At 50.5% G+C, this 19,212-nt stretch overlaps 2 protein-coding genes and 1 long non-coding RNA gene across 3 annotated transcripts in view; 2 read left to right on the top strand and 1 right to left on the bottom strand.

Annotated features, from left to right (window-relative positions):
- Window positions 1-341: 341 nt before the first annotated feature.
- Eif4a3 (eukaryotic translation initiation factor 4A3) lies at window positions 342-10,336 on the bottom strand. The gene is made up of 12 exons (NM_001100158.2): window positions 10,108-10,336; window positions 8,429-8,501; window positions 7,000-7,066; window positions 6,456-6,518; window positions 5,585-5,717; window positions 5,321-5,401; window positions 4,646-4,787; window positions 4,269-4,407; window positions 3,751-3,866; window positions 854-961; window positions 646-773; window positions 342-552 (listed from the first exon to the last, which is right to left on the bottom strand). The coding sequence occupies exons 1-12, from the start codon at window positions 10,274-10,276 to the stop codon at window positions 536-538; spliced, it is 1,236 nt and encodes a 411-aa protein (NP_001093628.1). The 5' UTR covers window positions 10,277-10,336; the 3' UTR covers window positions 342-535.
- Window positions 10,337-10,405: 69 nt separating this feature from the next.
- Window positions 10,406-11,732, top strand: LOC108352165 (uncharacterized). The gene is made up of 2 exons (XR_001840348.2): window positions 10,406-10,587; window positions 11,047-11,732. It is a non-coding gene; the product is annotated as an uncharacterized LOC108352165 (long non-coding RNA).
- A 5,983-nt stretch (window positions 11,733-17,715) lies between these two features.
- Window positions 17,716-19,212, top strand: part of Card14 (caspase recruitment domain family, member 14) — a 35,192-nt gene continuing 33,695 nt past the window's right edge. Inside the window, exon 1 of the mRNA NM_001427162.1 lies at window positions 17,716-17,881. The gene's annotated coding sequence lies outside the window, so the exon portion shown is untranslated. The remainder of the gene's footprint in view (window positions 17,882-19,212) is intronic.

A 19,212-nucleotide genomic window follows, 5' to 3' on the forward strand; every position in this document is an offset into this window, starting at 1 on the left:
CCCAAGGCTTGGCTGAGTGCCATTGCAGGATCAGGTTCACCAGGTAACTCATAAACTCCATGGCCCTGTCACATGCACCTCCCCACTCCCAGTTTGTGCTTCCCTTTGCTACTCTGTCCTCTGTGGATGCAGTCCGCATCCAAGCTCCTTCTCCACCATCTTCAAGTCGAGACCTTTGCCCAGCCTGTAGTCACTACTTTCTCCTGACTTCTTCTATGGACTCTGTTGCCGGGCTGTTTCACGTCTTAAACTAGATCCTGCACATGTGAAGGTAGGGAAAGAAGTGGTCTGTTCATGACCAGACCAGGAAAGCTGGTGACACAAGAACTCTGCACTCTAAGTCGTGGGAAAATTTCCATGTTTAATGTAAAAGATTTAGCGCATTGGATTATTTACACGTGCATTAGAAAAGATGGCAGAGGCCGAGGGTCCTCCTGAGGGCTATGAGAAGACAGTTCATATAAACCCCATTAAATAGAAGCTTCCATGTCCAAAGAGGAGCTCCAAACAGGCCCTTGGTGTACCAGCACCAGCTTCAGATGAGGTCAGCCACTGAAGGGGAAGACAGACACTTGTTAATATGTCACCTCCCTAACCCTAGTAAGGGAGCCCCACCCACAGCCACCAGTACAGCCAACAACTTGCCATTCATAGGCATCTCATCTATCTGGGTGGAGTAGTACTGCTCAATGTCCCTGAGGATGCGGATGTCATCATTCTTCACAAAATTGATGGCCACACCTTTGCGTCCATATCGACCTGATCTCCCGATTCTTTTGATTAAAATATAGGTGTTAGTAAGCAGTCACACACACGAGGGTCCAGGGTGTGAGCAAGGGAAGGAAGCACACACCTGTGAATGTACAGTTCTCTGTTGTTGGGCAGGTCATAGTTAATGATGAGGGACACCTGAGGGACATCGAGGCCCCGCGCCCAGACATCTGTGGAGATGAGCACTCGGCTGCAGAATAAAAGGCAAAGGTGAGAGGGAGCAGAGCGGCCTCTGCAGTGTGAGCAGAGCGGCCTCTGCAGTGTGAGCAGCACACCAGTGCTCACGTCACCTGCAGGCCACTGGAAAACCTGCTGCAATCAGACGTGGGCTGACAAGACCACAGCTGAGGGTCTTTTAGAGTTCATTTGTTTAAAGACAGTACCTCCAGGAAAACACGACGTCTGCTTAGCAAAAACCCCATTAAGAACAGGAGCCTACTACTGATGACCCCATTTCAACCCATACCCCTCCCACACTATAGCAGATGCTCTGAGCAAGTGGTGTCAACTGCCACAGAGGACACAGTCATGATGATGCCACCCATCTGAAACATGCCTGGTCCTAACAGACACGCTAGGTGTGCAAGGATACGGGGCTAGAAAGCAGTGTAAGAACACAAGACGGTTACACTCCTGAAATGGTGTCACACTGACAGTGAGCTAGAAACCACCTGCTTGCTTCCCCTACTGCCACGGTTACTAGAAAGGAGCTGGACTCCTGTTTCCACTGCAAGTTAGGGGAAGGAGAATCCCAGAAGTCTCCAGAGGTACGCATGCGTGAGCACCTACTTCCCTGACTTTGTGTAGCATCGCAACCGACCCAGGAGGAAGGGAAAAGGCCAGAGCAGTGTGAGACAAGCAGGTCAGGGCTCCAAATGGTCACAGATGGCAAAAGGACACAAAAGGTTTCACCTAGAGTCAGCCGAGACCAACTGCTGAAACCAAAACCAGAAGAAAAGCAGAGAAGCCTACAGGCAGGAGCTGCTTAAAAGAGCAACTGGATTGGGAACTGAGGCCTCAGAATGAGGGGCCAACAGCTGGCAGACCCTCACCTCATCGAGGCAGAAGGTAACTACTGGGCATGGTGGGTCATCGTAGCAGCATCCCCTTCACCTCTCCTTGACACTCTGAGGTGAAGGAAACACTTCCAGACAGATTGAAGCAGGACGCTCATCCTCAGACCCAAACTAACTTGAACATGTCTCAGATTCAGAGATGAAGAAAGGCAGGTTAAACATGTATAAATCTAAATAAATAAACCCTACCCTATAAAGCACAATGACACTGCAAACTAAAACATACGTTAATCTCCAGCACTGAAGTGTGTGTGTGTGTGTGTGTGTGTGAGAGAGAGAGAGAGAGAGAGAGAGAGAGAGAAAGCACACATGGTTTAACAGGCATGAAACAAATCTAGGTCCTTGTACCGTCTGCAAAGACAGGAACGTAGCTCTGATAACAGATGCTAGCATCTCCAGGTAGGTACTAAATAACATAAAATTTTTAAAATACATTAAAGAGAAGGAAAATAGTTTAAAAAAATAAAAAATTAAGTCAGACATGGTAGCACACGTCTTTAATCCCAACATTCGGGAAACAGAGGCAGGCAGATCTTTGTGAGTTTGAGGACAGCCTAGTCTACAAACAGCAGACTATCCAGTACAGGATAGTCAGGGGTCTGTTACACAGAGAAACCCTGTCTTGAAAAACCACACACAAAAAACAAACAAAAAAACAAAGGAAAGAAAAACAGAGGGAAAATTCACTTCTAAGATCAGTACATACATGTAATAAACTGCTCTGAATGGTCCACTTCTGTGACTCCTATACTCCAGTGGAGACAGGAGATCATAAACCCTGAACTGCACAGACAAACCCTGTCTCAAACTCTATATCGTTCCAATTTTAGTATATGTGCTGCCGAAGCGAGCACCTGTCTCAAACTCTAAAACCAAACAGAAACGCAGGTGGTGGCGGCAGCTCGAGCCTTTAATGCCAGCACCCAGGAGGCAGAGCAGGTGGATCTCCGAGTTCAAGCCTGGTCTATGGATGGTGTTCCAGGACAGCCACGGCTACACAGGGAAACACAAAGCCAAGCAGACAAGCACCCTAACACCAAACCAAACCAAAACCAGAGAGGGAGAGAACAATCATCAGAGTGCTGACAAACCAAACTCAATTCTGACTTCTCTGAGAAACATTATTTAAAAAAAAAAAAAAAAAAAGCAGAAGGATGAGCCCTGCCCAGGCTCACAGGCAAAAGTTGTCAGCCAGGCTTCAGGACACCAAGGGCAGGTTCAAGTCTCCAAAGAAAAACTGTAACTGCACACCCATATCCAAGGTGAGGACGGATACAGCCAGCATCAGAAGACAGGCCAGTGACCTGGCTCAGTCGTTTACTTAGTCAGGGAGCTTAATGCCAAGCCTGACAGCCCAAGTTCAATCCCTGGGACCAACATGGTGAAGAGAGAGCTGCATTCCACATTGGTCCCCGACCTCCACACACTCTACACAGCACATTCAACCCTACAGCCACAGGGAAACATAGGACGGGCGCCTCACCTACTCAGTCACAGAGAACTGACTATGAGAGGGAGGGATCCCAGCAAGCAGAGGGCTATCACAGGCTATCAGCTCCAGTCTAGCTGGGCATCTCTTGTTGAAGGACAGACAGACACACACACACACACACACACACACACACGCCAAGTGTGTCCCCAGGGAATCACAACAGGCCTGAATCAAAGACAGACTCTCGAGGCCTGTTCTCTGAGCACTGTGACTGCCGATCCAATACCTGATCACCAGAAGTTGAACAGAAACTAGCGTGAATACAATAAACCAATGCTAGCAGCGGTTCACCACCAACCCAACAGCCCGCACGGGACAGCGTCCTCTCAGAGAGCAGCATCAGCCCCTGCACCTGGGCCCTGAGGGCAGTGCCATCCGTCCTCCCACAGGAGCCAAAGCTGCAAGGCCTACCTGGCACCTGACCGGAACTCCTTCATGATGGACTCACGCTCTTTCTGGGGCATGTCTCCGTGCATGGACGACACTGTGAAATTGGCTTCTCTCATTTTCTCTGTCAGCCAGTCAACCTACAGATCAGAACAAAAGAGGTGCTCATCCACCCATCCAGAGACCTGTACAATGGCAGCTCTCAACAGCAGATTTACAGAGTCGCAGAGGAAACTCCCCCACCAACTCTCGCAGACTCTGCCAGCAGACACCACTTCAACCCAGCTTAAACCAAAGGCATCCAAATGATGACATAAGACCCGTGTCGGTAACCCCCTTCTGTCCTAGACGCAGACCTTCTGTGACCTCCCTGCTCAGAGGCCCCAGCAGTTCCCCCACTGCCAAATCTCAGCGTTTCCATCTAACGCACCGGCCACAGCTGAATTAACAGGAACCCAAGCCCAAGCCACACCCTGGGCCTCTGACAGACAGGACACCCAGCCTGCAGCTCCCCAAGACCGACACAGTGCAGAGCAGCGCACCTTCCTCTTGGTGTTGCAGAAGATGACAGCCTGGGTGATGGTCAGCGTGTCGTAGAGATCACAGAGAGTGTCGAACTTCCATTCCTCTCTTTCCACGGCCACGAAGAACTGTTTGATGCCTTCCAGAGTCAACTCATCACTGAGAACAGAGCTCACGTCACTCTCCAACCCAGAATCCGAGGGACAGGGCCACGCTGAGCCCCCAGCCCTCCTCTACCCAGCTGGCTTTAGACCTTTCCAGTTCTCGGTCCCTTGGGTTCCTCTCCCTCCGCAGACCACAGAACCCCACGGAGCACACAGCTCAGGCTTAGAAATGGAAGAGGGTAGAGATCATTAAACCTGGCTTCCACCCAGGGAATGAAGGGATGCATCCTTACCGCTTCACCAAGATGCGGATGGGGTCGGTCATGAACTTGTTGGTCATCTCCAGGATCTCATGGGGCAGCGTGGCGCTGATGAGAACAACCTGAGTGGCTGGTGGCAAGTACCTGTACACGTCATAGATCTGCTCCTTGAAACCTGCAGCAGATGTGGTGAGCTCGGCGTTGGCTTTCAGGCTGTCACTGAGAGCCACACAGAGGGACTTCAGAGAAGTCGGTGGTCAGAGCGAGTTCACAGGTGCGCATGTGAACACCTGAACCCTGACCCAGGCCATGTGCAGTGCCAAACCAGACAATAAGAAGACACTGTCACCCCAGCTAGGACTGGTCTCAAAAACATTAACAAAACCACAAAAACATTACAATAAAAGTTTCAGGTTCAAAACCCCACAAGACGGGCTGGAGAGATGGCTCAGCGGTTAAGAGCACGACTGCTCTTCCAGAGGTCCTGAGTTCAATTCCCAGCAACCACATGGTGGCTCACAACCATCTGTGATGGGATCTGATGCCCTCTTCTGGTGTGTCTGAAGACAGCGACAGTGTACTCATACTCATAAAACCAATAAATAATTAAAAAAAAAAAAAAACCCACAAGACACACTGCTTCTGCAAAAAGTAAGGACTGTCACACACACCTAACAGTATGTTACTAGAAAATTCTGGTCCCCTTACCTTTGTTCAACATTTCATCAGCTTCATCCAAAACCAACATCTTGATTGCCCGTGTCCTTAAACTTCTACGGCGGATCATATCTGGCAATTAGATTTTGAAAGAATCACATGTGGGTCTAAGGAAAGAGCTAGCCACTCCCACTGGTCCCCAGAGCCCTCAGAAGCTGTCCCACCATGTGGTGTATACAACTGAACTGCCACGTCCTTTGAGCACACCTCATAAACACCACCCACAGCCCAGGTCTCAACAAGAGAAGCACTCACCAAAGACTCGTCCTGGTGTGCCCGCCACAACATGCTGCCCATAGTCCAGCTTCCGGATGTCCTCCCCGACATTGGTGCCACCAATGCAGGCATGGCACTGCACGTTCATGTAATCCCCCAAAGCAAGCAGACCCTGAAGCAAAATAGGTTTCCATGAGAGGCCCGCAGTCAGACACATCTCAAGGGTCATCTCTACTTTAATGGGAGACACCACCTACCACTCACTCACTTAAGCTCTTTCCTCTGTCAAAAGGAAATTCAATTTAGGGTTTCCTGATACTGAAGGGGTGCAAACCAAGTGTGGGAAAAATCACAGTTGATAATCATACCGTATTAACATCCCAATACATATCCCTCCAAGACTAGAAGGAAAGTCATTATTTGATTAAAATGAACTTCATTTTCCTGTGAGGAAGGAACCAGGGCCTTGTGTACTTCGGCAGAGCCAAGTACCGCTGTGCCACATTCCTAGGACCATGGCTACACCAGGAGAGCAGAGACCAGGTAAGAACCACCAGCGAGTCAGACAACAGGTTGCCAGGCACACACAGCTCGGTTCCTGCTTCTTGTGTTGTCAAAACCAAAAACGAAGAAGGAAAGTGTGGGTGGGAGGACAGCGGGGGTCAGCGTTCCCTCCACCTTTACAAGGATTCTGGGAGGTGCACTCAGGTGTGAGCCACAGCACCTTCACCCGCTCCATCGCCGTGTGGACCCCCAGCAAAACAGAAATCACCTCCCTTCCATACAACGACACGTGCAAACACAGCGGCACTCTCTACTGCTGCTCAGGGATTGATGGGCCTCACACGTGGGGACAGCAGCACTGTCACAGGGCGGCACCAGCCTGGCACACCATCTCCGACTGTCTCACCTTCTGAATCTGCACTGCTAACTCTCTTGTTGGAGCCAATATCAAAGCTTGGGTTTCTCGAACCTAGTGAGTTAGAGAAAAGAAATGTCATGAGATTGTACAGAGGAATGGACAGGTTTTCCTATGACATGTCCACAGTCACTCTCATTCTCTTACCCCTTCCCTATCTCTTCCCAAACGGTCCCATCTCTACTTTCAAATCCTCTTTGAAAAATTAAAAAAAAAAAAAAAAAAAAACTAGATTCTGGATGAGAGGGAACCTGATATCTGTCCAAGTCCAGCTTCCTGCCCTGAGCCTGTCAGCCATCAGTCTCAGTGTCACTCGCACGGCTTGCTAACAAGCACTGGGACCTACTATAAACACTAGCTTGGGTTAGCTCGCTGCTCTTTCCTAACCAGCCTCAGGAGACACTAAATTTGAAGGCCAGCAAGAGCGCTGACAGTCAGGGCTCTCCTGTGAAGGTCAACCACACCCCATCTAAAACCTGCACTCAGTACACACAGCATTGGCATTAAAGAGCATTTGCTGCGAGTGGCAAATCACCTGGATATCCAAGCACTGAAGGACTGAAATACTGAAGGTGGCCGTCTTGCCTGTGCCAGACTGAGACCTGTTTAAGAAAGCACAAGGTAGTTATCAGAGAAAGAGCATCTGACACTGCCCCTGTTCTAGGGACCCCAGCCCACAGCAGTGCTCCCTCCAAAGGCCTGGCTGCAGACATGTGCAGCAGCTTCTTACTAGGAGCCCCTGCTCCTGCCCTGTTGGAGGGTGGGTTTGTGCACTGTAAAGGTTCCTAGCATTAGTCAGATGCTGGGTTCTGTGCAGGCAGAGCTGAGTGCAGGCCAGGCTTGGTGACTTATGTTCATGAAGTATCACCCATCTCAGTGCTTTGTAAACTCCGTCACCTCCCGACTGGTTCAGGAAGGAGCTCATTGTTTAGCTCAACAGAAGAGAAGCAGGGGTGCCCAGACACCAGAGGAGGGGAGGGGGAATGGAGGAAGTGAGGAAACCACAGGGAGAAGGTATAGAGAAACCATGAGGAGAGACATGGACCAGAGCAGACAGCAGGTGACAGGGCATGTGTCCGGTGTCAGCAGCCTAGTCAGGTGAGAGTCTCAGAACCTGGCCAGCTTAAGCTTTACGGCTTGTTAATAAAACACCAGGCTAGAGCAGGCTTAGAAACACCAGCAGTTATCTGAGAACAAGGAGGACATAGAAACTCCATGAATTAATCTCACACTCTCCCAAACATCTTAACTCCAACAGTGGGAGACCAAAGTACAAGGTCACTTCTTATTCTTATTTTTCACCTTTACTTATCTGTGTGACTGAACATGTGTGAAACTTCTTTCAAAGCCGGGAAGAGGATGCTGGACCTGAGGCTGCAGTTATAGGCAGCTCTGAGCCACTCAGTGTGGGTACCAAGAACTGAACTTGGGAACAGAGCGAGCGATCTCCACAGCTCCCAGAGAGACAAACTGCTACAGACAGAATGGATGTGGGGCTTCTACACCAGGACACCAGAACTAAGAAACTGCAACGCCAACAAGAACTTCCCAAAGGAGGCAGAAAGGGGACCTCTCCCTTTAATGCACCAGCTCCTAAAGTCTGAAGTATGATGTAAAGGATAACTGGTCATTTATAGTTCAGTAGTAGAGAAGGCCCTGGGCTCTGTACCTAGCATGCACCTTTAATCCAAATAGCAGCCAGAATTCTGAGTTGGAGGCCAGCCTGGTCTACAGAGAAACCCTGTCTCAAAGGAAAAAGAAAAGAAAGCTAATGAAAAAGTACTTTACACAAATCCATAGATCTACATTCAGGACCTAGGGCTACATCAGCGTAGTGTGTGCAATGACCTCCATAGGACCCAGAATACACATCCAAAAACAAGTCGGCATAAATAAATAAGGCAGGCTCAGCTCCCCACAGCTCTCCCCGAGGACCCAACTCGCTCTCAGCGCCCACAACTTACTGTGCAATGACATCTCTCCCTTTAATTATCTGCTTGATAGCACGCTGTTGGATCGCAGAAGGTTTTTCAAAACCTAGAAATGCAAAGAGGAAACACTGTAACTCCCCAGGACTGTGACGGCATGAACTACCTGGGGAACACACACTTGCTCCTTCCTGCCAATCCCAGGCAACACAGGCAGAGCTGAGCACATCTTCACAGACCAGCCTACAGGACTACCTGTCAAGATGCTACCCACTACACCAACACTTGGAGGGCAGAGGCAGGAGCATCAGGAGTTCAAGGCCAGTCTAAGCCACACCAAACCCGCTCTACAAGCAAAAGCACAAACCCAGAAGCACTGCAGTTGCTGCCCTTTCCTGCTACCAAGCACTCAAACCCCAGCTGGTGGTGTCTCCCGAGTACTGAGCCTGCACAGGCATGGGGAGACGCCCTGTGCTGCTCTCCTGTTTGCACGAAGGCCCATCATCAAGGGACCACCCACCTGCTGGGCCATCACTACTAGCAAGGAGAACAGTATGAAAGACTGGACAAGGCTGTGCACTCCCTTAATCCCAGCAGGAGAAGCTGAGCAGGGGGATCTCTGTGAATTCCAGGCCACCTGGTTCACAGAATGAGTTCCAGACCAGCCAGAACTAGGTAGAGAGACTGTGTCTTAAAACAAAACAAACAATGAAAACACAAGTATTTTCCAAATAAGCAGATAGGATTTATAAGAAAAGATGTTGTTAAACATCTTGGTGACGCACACCTTTAATCCCAGCATCTGGGAGGCAGAGGCAGGGGATCTCTGAGTTAGAGGCCCAGTTTGGTCTACTAAGAGTTACAGGACAGCCAGGGGTACATGGAGAAACAAAACAAAACAAAACAAAAAGCAAAACAACAAAGAAAGCAGAAACAAAAAGAGTTCATTCGGCCTCCCTCAAATGCTCCTAAGCAAATACCAACAGCATGACCCACCATTCACTCAAAAAAGCCAGGAATGCACTGCATCTGCTGCCAGCAGATCCTTTAGCTCCACAATAACATCCCCATCTCTCCTATGGTCCGGCCATCACCCCGCCTCCTCTTCTAACTCCAAATCCAGACACCAAAATAAACTTTCAAACGGTAAGCCTGATCCTATCGATTCTGCTCAGAACTCTGCGGTGGCTGGCTCCCCGCTGTATTTAGGAGTGAATCTCAAATTCTTTACTCATGCCTTTAAAACATGACGAGGGGTTTCTTTCTTATGTTCCTGGCACTCGTCAGGCAATGGCTTCAAGAAGCCAGGACCAGTTGTTCCCTCTCCCCTGGGGATTCTGAACGCCTCTGGGAGCTCTCTTTCGGCTCTTTTAACTCACCGTTATCAATCTATCTACTCTATCCAGTCGCTCATTCTCTTGTTTTCCCAATTCTCACCGCTTGAAGCACCCTTGCTTCGTATTTCCCGCTTCCTTAGGAAGCTTTAAACTCCACAAGGCACGAACGCACCAGATTTGGAGCCCCGACTTCCCCATCAAAGCTTCGGGGCACCTCACAGGGACACACACATGGCTATCCGCTACACGAGCGACTGGAGGAGCCTGGCTGACTGCAGCACCGGGGAACCCCGAGCTCTGGAGCTCGGACGCACGTTCCCCACCCGGTCTGAAGCGGCCCGTCCCCCAACCTCCCCTTCCCCGAGGCCCGCGCCCCACCGTAGGCGTAGATGCCGCGCAGCAGGTCCTCCCGAAGGCCCATGGTGTCGAACGTGGGGGTCACGTCCACCTCCTCGCTGGTCTCGAACTCCACTTTGGTCATGTCCTCCTCTTTGAGCAGCCGCTTCCGCGCGGAGCCCGACGTCGCCATCGTGGCCGTGGCCGCCATGATCCCGACCCCACTAATAGACAACTGCGAGCTGCGGCGGGAACCGGAAACAAGGCTCGCGCCGCCGGCCCGGTCGGGAGGAAGTGACGCAAACACAGCGCCGCGGAAGAGCGTCAGGAGGGGTGGGAGGCAAAGCGCTCCAAGCCTCGCGATATTCCGTGCTCCGCGGGATTCGGCGAGGGACTGGGCTGGCAGTCTCTGGATGTCCGTGACTCTGCATACTCTTGTCTCTTCTGGGTGTCTGCAGCCTACTTGGGATAGGGATGTGGGTCTCAGGGAGGAGCAAGAGTGACGCCAAGGTGTCCCTGAAGGTACAGAGCAAAGGAAGAGGGCACTGTCCTGTGGGCTCCGCGCTCCAGCGCTGCTGACTGCGTTGCCATGGCAACCATAGCGTGGCGACCTGGGAGAATCAAGCTGCTCTCCCGGGGTGGTGGATGGGAGGAATCGGTGGAGACCGAGTGGGTAGATGTTTTTGCCTGGGAGAGCAGGGGACGCCCAAGCTGCCATCACATCCGAGAATCCTTTAGAGCCTCTGACCCGGCGTGGTGACCCCAGTCACTCTGGAGGATCCTGATTTTCAACGCAGGCTCCAAAAGGGCCTTGCTATTTGGGGCATGTCTTTCTGTTTGTGAGAGTGGATCCCAGGACCCCTGTAATTTCGAGTCGTAACCCGAGTTCTAGCAAAACTTCATTTGCATGTGGCCTCTTTCTTTTTTTCTGCTTTTGAGGAAAGATGACTAAACTGTTAAGGGCTGTTACTCTTCTTCCAGAGAACCTTGATTGTGTTCCAGCCACTTAGACCGTGTGACTCACGCAGCCTGTATATTCCAGCTCCAGGCGATCCAGTGCTTCCAGCCTCTGTGGGGGCCACACTCGTGGTGTGTACACACACGCAAATACACAAATACTCAAACAAGTCTTTAAAAGCTACTGTGAAAGACTCATGTCGATAAGTTTAGTTACAACCAGATCTTTTCATGGAGAAGTTGTGGGTTGCAATGTACCCATGTTAAAACAAGTTCTTTATTACTGCCTTCTCTTTGAGAGCTCAGCTCCCGCTCTGGTATCAGGATTTGTCCAGACCAGATAAACCATATAATACATGTGGTATTAATCAGAGCACTAAAGGCATAGAGTTGGCCAAGTTCCAGTTCTCATGCCTTCTCACTCAATGAGGATTTAGTCCACGTGCTCATGCCGTTTTTTGTTTTGTTTTGTTTTTTTGCAAGCCTGACTCGAAGGGTTGTTTTGCAATCTTGGCTGTAAAAGACACAGGGATTTTAATGACATCCCAAGAAAAGAATGTAAAGTCTCCATTTCATACTGTCTGTTGAAATGAGTAATTATAGCTTGTGGTTACTGTTTAAAACGCTGTTTCATCTCACTGTTTTACTTCATCAGATGTAACAACTAGAGAAAGGTGTTATTGTATTCTTATTGGACCACTCTGCTCACATATCTTTTTTTAGTTTATTGTGTCTGCGTGTATCCGCATGTATTAGTGTGTGTTCGCATGGTGTATGCGAGTGGGCAGGCCCATGCTACAGAGCAGGTGTGGAGTTCGGGGGACAGTTGTGTAGCATGTTCTTCCCTCCTACCTTTATATGGGTTCCAGGATCAAACTCACTCAGGTCATCAAGCTTGCATAGCCAGCCCTCCCTTAACCCATGAGCCATCTTCCCGGCTTGCTATAGTTTCTTACAGTACCCAAGTAATTTGAAGACCCTGGTTCTCTTTATCATCAGCAAGCAGCTATAATCCAATCAGTTATGAATAGTATGCCTTTGTCACTTGCCTGTTCAAAGTATCTGATCAACTTGGTTACATTGTATTTTATGCAAAAGTATCTACTTAAAAGCAACAATCTAGACTAAGGTGGTAGTGTATACCCTGTGACCCCAGCACTTGGGTGGCCGAGGCAGAAACACCCAAGGTTTGAGGCAGGATGGCATAGGTGAAGACATATCTTTATAAAAATGAACTACAGTAAGGGCTGGAGAGCTGCCTCAGTGGTTAAGGGCACTTACTGGTCTTGCAGAGAACCCAGATTCAGTTCCCAGCACCCCTTTCACATAACTTACAACCAGTTCCAGGGGACCTGATGCCCTCTTATGACCTCAAAAACCACCTGTATGCATGTGCACATACACCCAGGCATGCAACTGACAGCCCTGTTTGGCAATCTACAATTCCAGTGCTTAAAGTGACAGATTAATTTTTTTGAGACACAGTTTCTCTGTGAAACTCACTTTGTAGACCCAGTCAGCCCTGAACTCACAGAGACCTTCCTGCCTCTGCCTCCAGAGTACTGGGATCAAAGTTGTGTGGCACCACACCCAGCTAATTTGATTCTTATAAATCTCAACCACCATTAGAAACAGAGGGTGCTGGTGAATGTCTTTCCTTACCTATTTTACGGACGGAAAGATAGGCTCAGTCTACTTTTTCAGCAAGGGAACAATTGGTCCAACTCGAGTTTATATTCCAATGGCTTTATCCTGCTTATAAGTACCTGGGCTCTGGAGCCCCAGACACCTTGGCCTCTCAAGGGAAGAAGTCTCCGGTGACAAAGATGATTAGACCCACAATTTTTGGTCTCGGTACCCTCTCCCGTTAGCATCGATCGTATTGACTACACACTTGTATTTGGGGGTGTGCTTAATTTAAAAGGCATGGGTATATCTAGTCAGCTTCCCAGTCTCCTTAATGTAAGTAACCAGCTGCCAGCTTGCTCACTATTCACATACAGGGGGAGGAGGAGGAATACAGACATAGTCTAGCTGAACAGGAACATGGCAAGGTCATGTGGGATTTGGGGGGAATGGGACAATGCTAAAGTGTGCTCAAGAGCCCATCTGTGCCAACCTAGCTCCAGGAGTCAGGATGGCAACATTAGACAGGAGGGAATCCAAAGAGTTGTCCCCAAAGGATTGCTTCCTGCTAGCATTCCCACCCATGACCATTTCCCAAACCCACCTAGCAGGAGCCCAGGTACCCTGCCTAGCACCCCATGACTTCAACTTGCTGCATGGACTCCTGGTGCCTTCTGCAGGCTTGGGGTCCCACACACAAAGACAGGTACACAGTAAGCTGCCCTGCCCCAGTTATGTACTGGAAACATTTCCAGTCCTGGGCTAGAGGTAAGGATCAATTGCCTTCATTGTGTGTCTATTCCAGAGAAAGGCAAGACCCACGAAAATTATCTCACAAACAAATGAGATAATTGTGTATAGTTACTGTGATGTAAACGAAACAGACGAAGTGGACTGAGTTACTGAGGTTCCGGTTTCACTTGGTGGCAGGAGGGAAATGTGGCCTGACTTGAGAGGAGGTGTTCGTAGTCACGCCCAGGGAAGGAGTGTGAAGGGAAGAGGCAGTGAGTGTGAGCACGGACAAGGCGAGTGAGCAAGAAGTGAGAAGGGCTGCGGCACCTTCGGGGGCTCCCAGACCGGGATCACCACAGCGTCCTCTCCAGATGGGGCAGGGCCCGAACGGCTGCTGATCCTTGACCGAGAAAGGGGACCCAGCTGCACAGAGATGGGAAGGAGATGCTGAAGCTCTGAAGAGAGGGCTGTTGGCCGTGCCTGCCGTCTGATTCTGTGGAAATTTCAGATGGACGTTTACACAGCTGATAGTTGCCTAGGCTGGGTGGGGCTGTCAGGATTACCAAAATTTCTGGGTCACAAGACGGGGGACTGTGGAGCCTTGCGCTAGGAATAAGTGAGGGGGTGCAGCAGGAGCTGCTGGCACAGAGTTTCCCTGTGTGGTAAGCAGGGTGAGGGAAAACGGGGTGTGGAAAGTGGGGTGATGGCAGATTAAAACAGTTGCGGGAATATTGTCTGGGTGAAGAAATAAAGCTTCGCCTGGCACCTGGTTCCCGCTGAAGCAGATGTTGATCCACATGGAAGGATGTTCAGTCCCCCGCCTGGGTGGGAGGACTGTAGGAATTTCCATCTGTTCCCCCAGGTCACAGGCCCCCTGGTGAGGAAAAGTTCACAGCCACTCTGCCAGGATCACAGAGTCAAACAGCAAGACCATCACCACCTCTTGGGCAGGTCGAACCCTCTGCCTCAGGCTTCTCACATCTCCACTTAAAATGCCCCTGCCTCATGTAGGAAGGCTCATCTCACTGAGGCTTGGGAATAGAAAATAAGTAGTTCAATGGGGCACAAGGGACTGCTCCATGCCCGGGAAAGAGGGGACCCCTAAGTCTCCGCCCTTAAAGACAGAGGCCCGGTGTGATGGCACATGCCTGTAGTCCCTGGCACTCAGGAGACTGAAACAGGAGGAAGAGGAGTTCCTGACCAGCCTGGGCTTTGGGAGTGAGGGAGCCCACACACAAACACAAAAGCACGCGCGTGCGCGCACACACACACACACACACACACACACACACACACACACGACCAAGCATGCTTAGTGTGGTGGCACAGGGCACCCTGTGATCCCTGGTGCTTCGGGCAGAGGCAGGAGTTCCAAGTTCAAGACCATTCTCAGCTTACTACTGAGTCCCAGGCCAGCCAGAACCACACATAATAACCTGTCTCAAAATACAACAAAAGCCTGAAAGACAGAAACCATGAAAAGAAAACCTCTTTGGACTCGAGGAGCTACAGACACAAAGCAGAAACTCCAACTTCTTGCCGCTGAACGCCTCAGAGCACATCCCCAATAGTTACCCTCAGGATGGCAAGTGGGAGTCATTTCCAGGAATAGGAAAACTGTTTCTGACACCCTGAAGCAACGTTCAAGGTGGGCGAGGCAGGCTGAGAGCAGCTAGCACCTTGACAGTATGGCTTACGGTGGTGGTGATCAGAACAGACAAGGAACAGAAGCTACCCCCAGGTCAGACAGAGGGCAACTCTGGGCAAGATTGCACACTTTGTAATGTTCTCCACCCACAAAGGCTTGAGTAGGCCTTGGAATCACCATATTAGCACGAGTGGACAAACTGGCCAAGTGGACTTCCCTGGGAGAGGAAAGATCAGACATACCAGGGCCCCCAGAGCAGCAGGTAGGAGAAGAGTCCAGGCAGGGTTACACAGAGGATTGGCCTGTCACAAACACCGAGAGCCGTGCCTCTTCATGCTCACTGCTCACGGACACGAGAATTCCAGGACTTTACCCAACCTATTGCCAACAACAGTTTCTCAACGCTCAGCCAGAAGAAGCCTAATCAGGCAGGGTGTGGTGGCACCCGACTCCTTGCCCACCACTGGGTGCCAGTGCAGCAAGTGTGGCAAGGCAGGAAGTCAAGTCCACGGAGCAAGGGGAAGAGTGGGTCACTGTCCGCTGCTCCTTGGAGCTGCCACCTGAAAGCCCCGCATAGTCAACCCAACCACATGAAACCCTAACTTTAACCCCTAACCCATAACCATAACCATAACTTTAACCCCTAACCCTTAACCCTAACCCTAACCCTAAACACATGAAATCCTACCCCGAACCCTAACCCTAACCCTAACCCCTAACCCTAACCCTAACCCTAACCCCTAACCCTAACCCTAACCCCCAACCCTAACCCTCTACCCCTAACCCTAGCCCTAACCCTAACCCTAACCCACTGGCACTCCAGTGTCAACTCCATAACCCTGCAGGACAGCAGAAGCCAGTGCCCATGTCACACTGCCACACTTAGCACACTCTCTTGTGCAGGCAAGAAGGCTCCCTCCAACCCCCACCGCCACTCTCGTAGCCTACGTTGGTGTGGAATTCACGATCCTCCTCACTCTGCCTCCTGAGTACCAGGAACCACAGGCCTGTGCCACCACGCCTGGCCTCTGTGGGTATTAAGATTTATTAAATATACAGTGTCCTGCCTACATGTGTGCCTGCGGGCCAGCAGAGGGCACCAGATCTCATTCCAGATGGTTGTGAGCCACCATGTGGTTGCGGGGAGAATGGAACTCAGGACCTCTGGAAGAGCAGTCAGTGCTGTTAACCGCTGAGCCATCTTTCCACCCAGCCTCCGTGGTTTTTAAGGGCAGAGACTTAGGGGTCCCCTCTTTCCCATGACATGGAGCAGTCCCTTGTGTCCCACTGAGCTACCTATTTTCTATCCCCAAGCCTCAGTGAGATGAGCCTTCCTACATGAGGCAGGGGCATTTTTTTTTTTTTTGGTTCTTTTTTTTTCGGAGCTGGGGACTGAACCCAGGGCCTTGCGCTTCCTAGGTAAGCGCTCTACCACTGAGCTAAATCCCCAGCCCCCGAGGCAGGGGCATTTTTAAGTGGAGATGTGAGAAGCCTGAGGCCAGAGGGTTCAACCTGCCCAGGAGGTGGTGACAGTATTGCTGTTTGACTCTGTGATCCTGAGCCACAAAGTAGCTGTGGACTTTTCCCCACCAGGGGGACTAGCCTGTGACCTGGGGGAGCAACCCCCACCTGTCCATATGGAAATTCCTAAGGTCCTCCCACCCAGACAGCGGCCTGAACATCCTCCCACCTTGATCAGCGTCTGCAAACCTGACACAGTTTTATCCATTCACTCAGGCAATATTTATGCAACTGTCCTAGGGGTGGGGCTGAACAGAGAACAAGAAAGACAAGAACTGTTTGTCATGTACCATGGGGGAGACAAAAAAAATCCAGACTGCAAAATAGATCAGGGCGGACAAGTGAAACAGCCCAAGGGGGAGGGAGGGCCCAGACGGGAAGCCTGCAGTCTAAAATAGAAAGGCCTGGAAGGGCCTTTTTTATGGGAAGCTGGGCCTCGAGTGGCATCAGAAGGAAGTGAGGGAAGTTCTTGGCAGCGGGGACAGCAGGTGCAAAGGCTGGGGTGGGAGTGAGCCTGGAGCCTCAGACTTGGAAGGAGGCCTGCATACCTAAAGAAGGAGAGAGGTGTGGGCTGTCAGCAGGTATCACACCAGCACTGCAGACTGGGCACTGCACTCTTGCATGCCCGCAAACCAGAGGGAGTGCTTGGGTCCTGCCTAAGCTCTTAGACCCCTGCTTCATTGAGTGCTGGCAGTGGGTGGGGTCTAAGAGCCACTGCGCAGAAGGTAAGGACTATGGATGCAGATGTAAGGATGCCAGACAGGCAAAGCAATTAGACTCCAGAAAGAGTCACTTTTGTCACAACCCAGGTCCCCTTATGAAATGTTGACCTTTAATGGGCCTGCTGGAATCCTTATGCAAGTCCTATAATTGATTATGGGAACGAGGAAGGCCCGTAAGTCATCGTCACCCTACTAGGTTCTTTCCAAGAGTAGAGGCCGATGAACCGGGCTGACTGCTCACAAAGGAGGGAGGATTCTCCTGGCCGCCACCACACCCTCTATCATGGCCCTCTGTGGGGAGACCAGATACCTGGCATCTCTCAACAGGAGACGACGACTCTCACATCAGCCAATCAGACACGACACGGGAGGAGGGAACACGCTGCCCCTTCGCCTTTGCACCCAAGCCCTGTATATAAGGGCCTGCTTCTGTGGGAAGCTCCCAGATGACTGTGCCCGTCAAACCTGCTCCTCAGATGCTGTTCAGCCCAGCCTGAGACTGAACCTCAGACCATCACTGCTACAGGACAGGAAGGCAAATGCAGAGTCTGTCCCACCAGAACCAGTCAGCATGCCAAGGGGACTGTGGACAGGTCAGGACAACGGACAGGTCAGGACAGGGCCCCAGCTGTTCTGAGGCAAGGAGGGGCTGTCACCTCCCTCACTAACAGTGGAGATGGTGCCTGGTTTCCGGGAAAATGAAGGAAACAGTTTGTCTCATTGTGTTTGATTAAAGTGCCAGAACCTTCTCCGGCTGCTGCAGTCCCACAGAGAGCCAAGGGGCTGGGACGGGAGGAAGGAATGCTGGGGTTTACGGCCACACCTTCAGGTTGCCGAGGTTGGATGGAGGGGAAAGCAGGCGTCTGGAGGGCTACCGTGAGTCAGGCCTTCATCAGCCGGGTGGATTCCCACTGATATTTCTGGGACTAAGGGACTGGATTTGAGCAGAATACAAAGGACCGTCCTTCCCTCTTGGCTTGGTGACCCTCTCCTTGGCGGCTACATTTGTCAGCCACGTGTTCTAACCTTCTGTTCAGACTGTAGGGAGCGCACACTCATGTGTTAGAGTGTGTATATGTGTGGGTGAAAGGGTGTGTGTGTGTGTGTGTGTGTGTGTGTGTTTAAGAGAGAGTATGTGTTCATGTGTAAGACAGTGTATATGTGTGCATGAGAGAGTGTGTGTACAAGAGAGTATATGTGTGTGTGCTCACATGTAAGAGAATGTGTATATGTGTGCACGAGAGAATGTGTGTTGTGTATGTGTGTGTATAAGAGAGAGTGTGTGCTCATGTGTAAGTGTGTGCATATGTTTGCATGAGAAAGAGAAAGTATGTGTATTTATAAGGGTGTGTGTATATGTGTATTTAAGAGAGTGTATATGTGTGTAATCATGTGTAAGAGAGTGTATGTGTGTTTATGAGAGAGAGAGTGTGTGGTGTGTGTGTGTGTGTGTGTGTGTGAGAGAGAGAGAGAGAGAGAGAGAGAGAGAGAGAGAGAGAGAGAGAGAGAGAAAGAGAGAGGTGTTTTTCTTATCAGACAAAGCAAGAGGCCGAGTCTGGGTTCTTTGAAGTCTGACTGTTGGGAGCAGTCTCCTAAGAGGAGGAGGATGCATTCAGGAAGGCTACTCTAGTGTTGGGCAGGTTGAGAAGATTCTAGAGAACTAAGGCTACTCCAAGGGTGCCAGATTTTCTTTCTCATTCGGACTCACCCCTACCTAACCTTATAAACCCAGCCCCACTTTCTGTTTGTTTTCTGAGATCAAGTCTTGCTCTGCTGCACCGGCTTAAGGTCGAGGGTGCTTCCCAAGCAGCTGGGGTCACACCCAGCTCATCTCCCATGTGAGTGTGTGTGAGTGAGTTTGTGTATGAGAGTGTATGTGTGAGTGTGTGTGAGTGAGTTTGTGTATGAAAGGGAGAGTGTGTGAGTGTGTGTGAGTGAATT

The sequence above is a fragment of the Rattus norvegicus genome, chromosome 10, assembly GCF_036323735.1.
Source record: "Rattus norvegicus strain BN/NHsdMcwi chromosome 10, GRCr8, whole genome shotgun sequence".
NCBI lineage: Eukaryota > Metazoa > Chordata > Mammalia > Rodentia > Muridae > Rattus > Rattus norvegicus.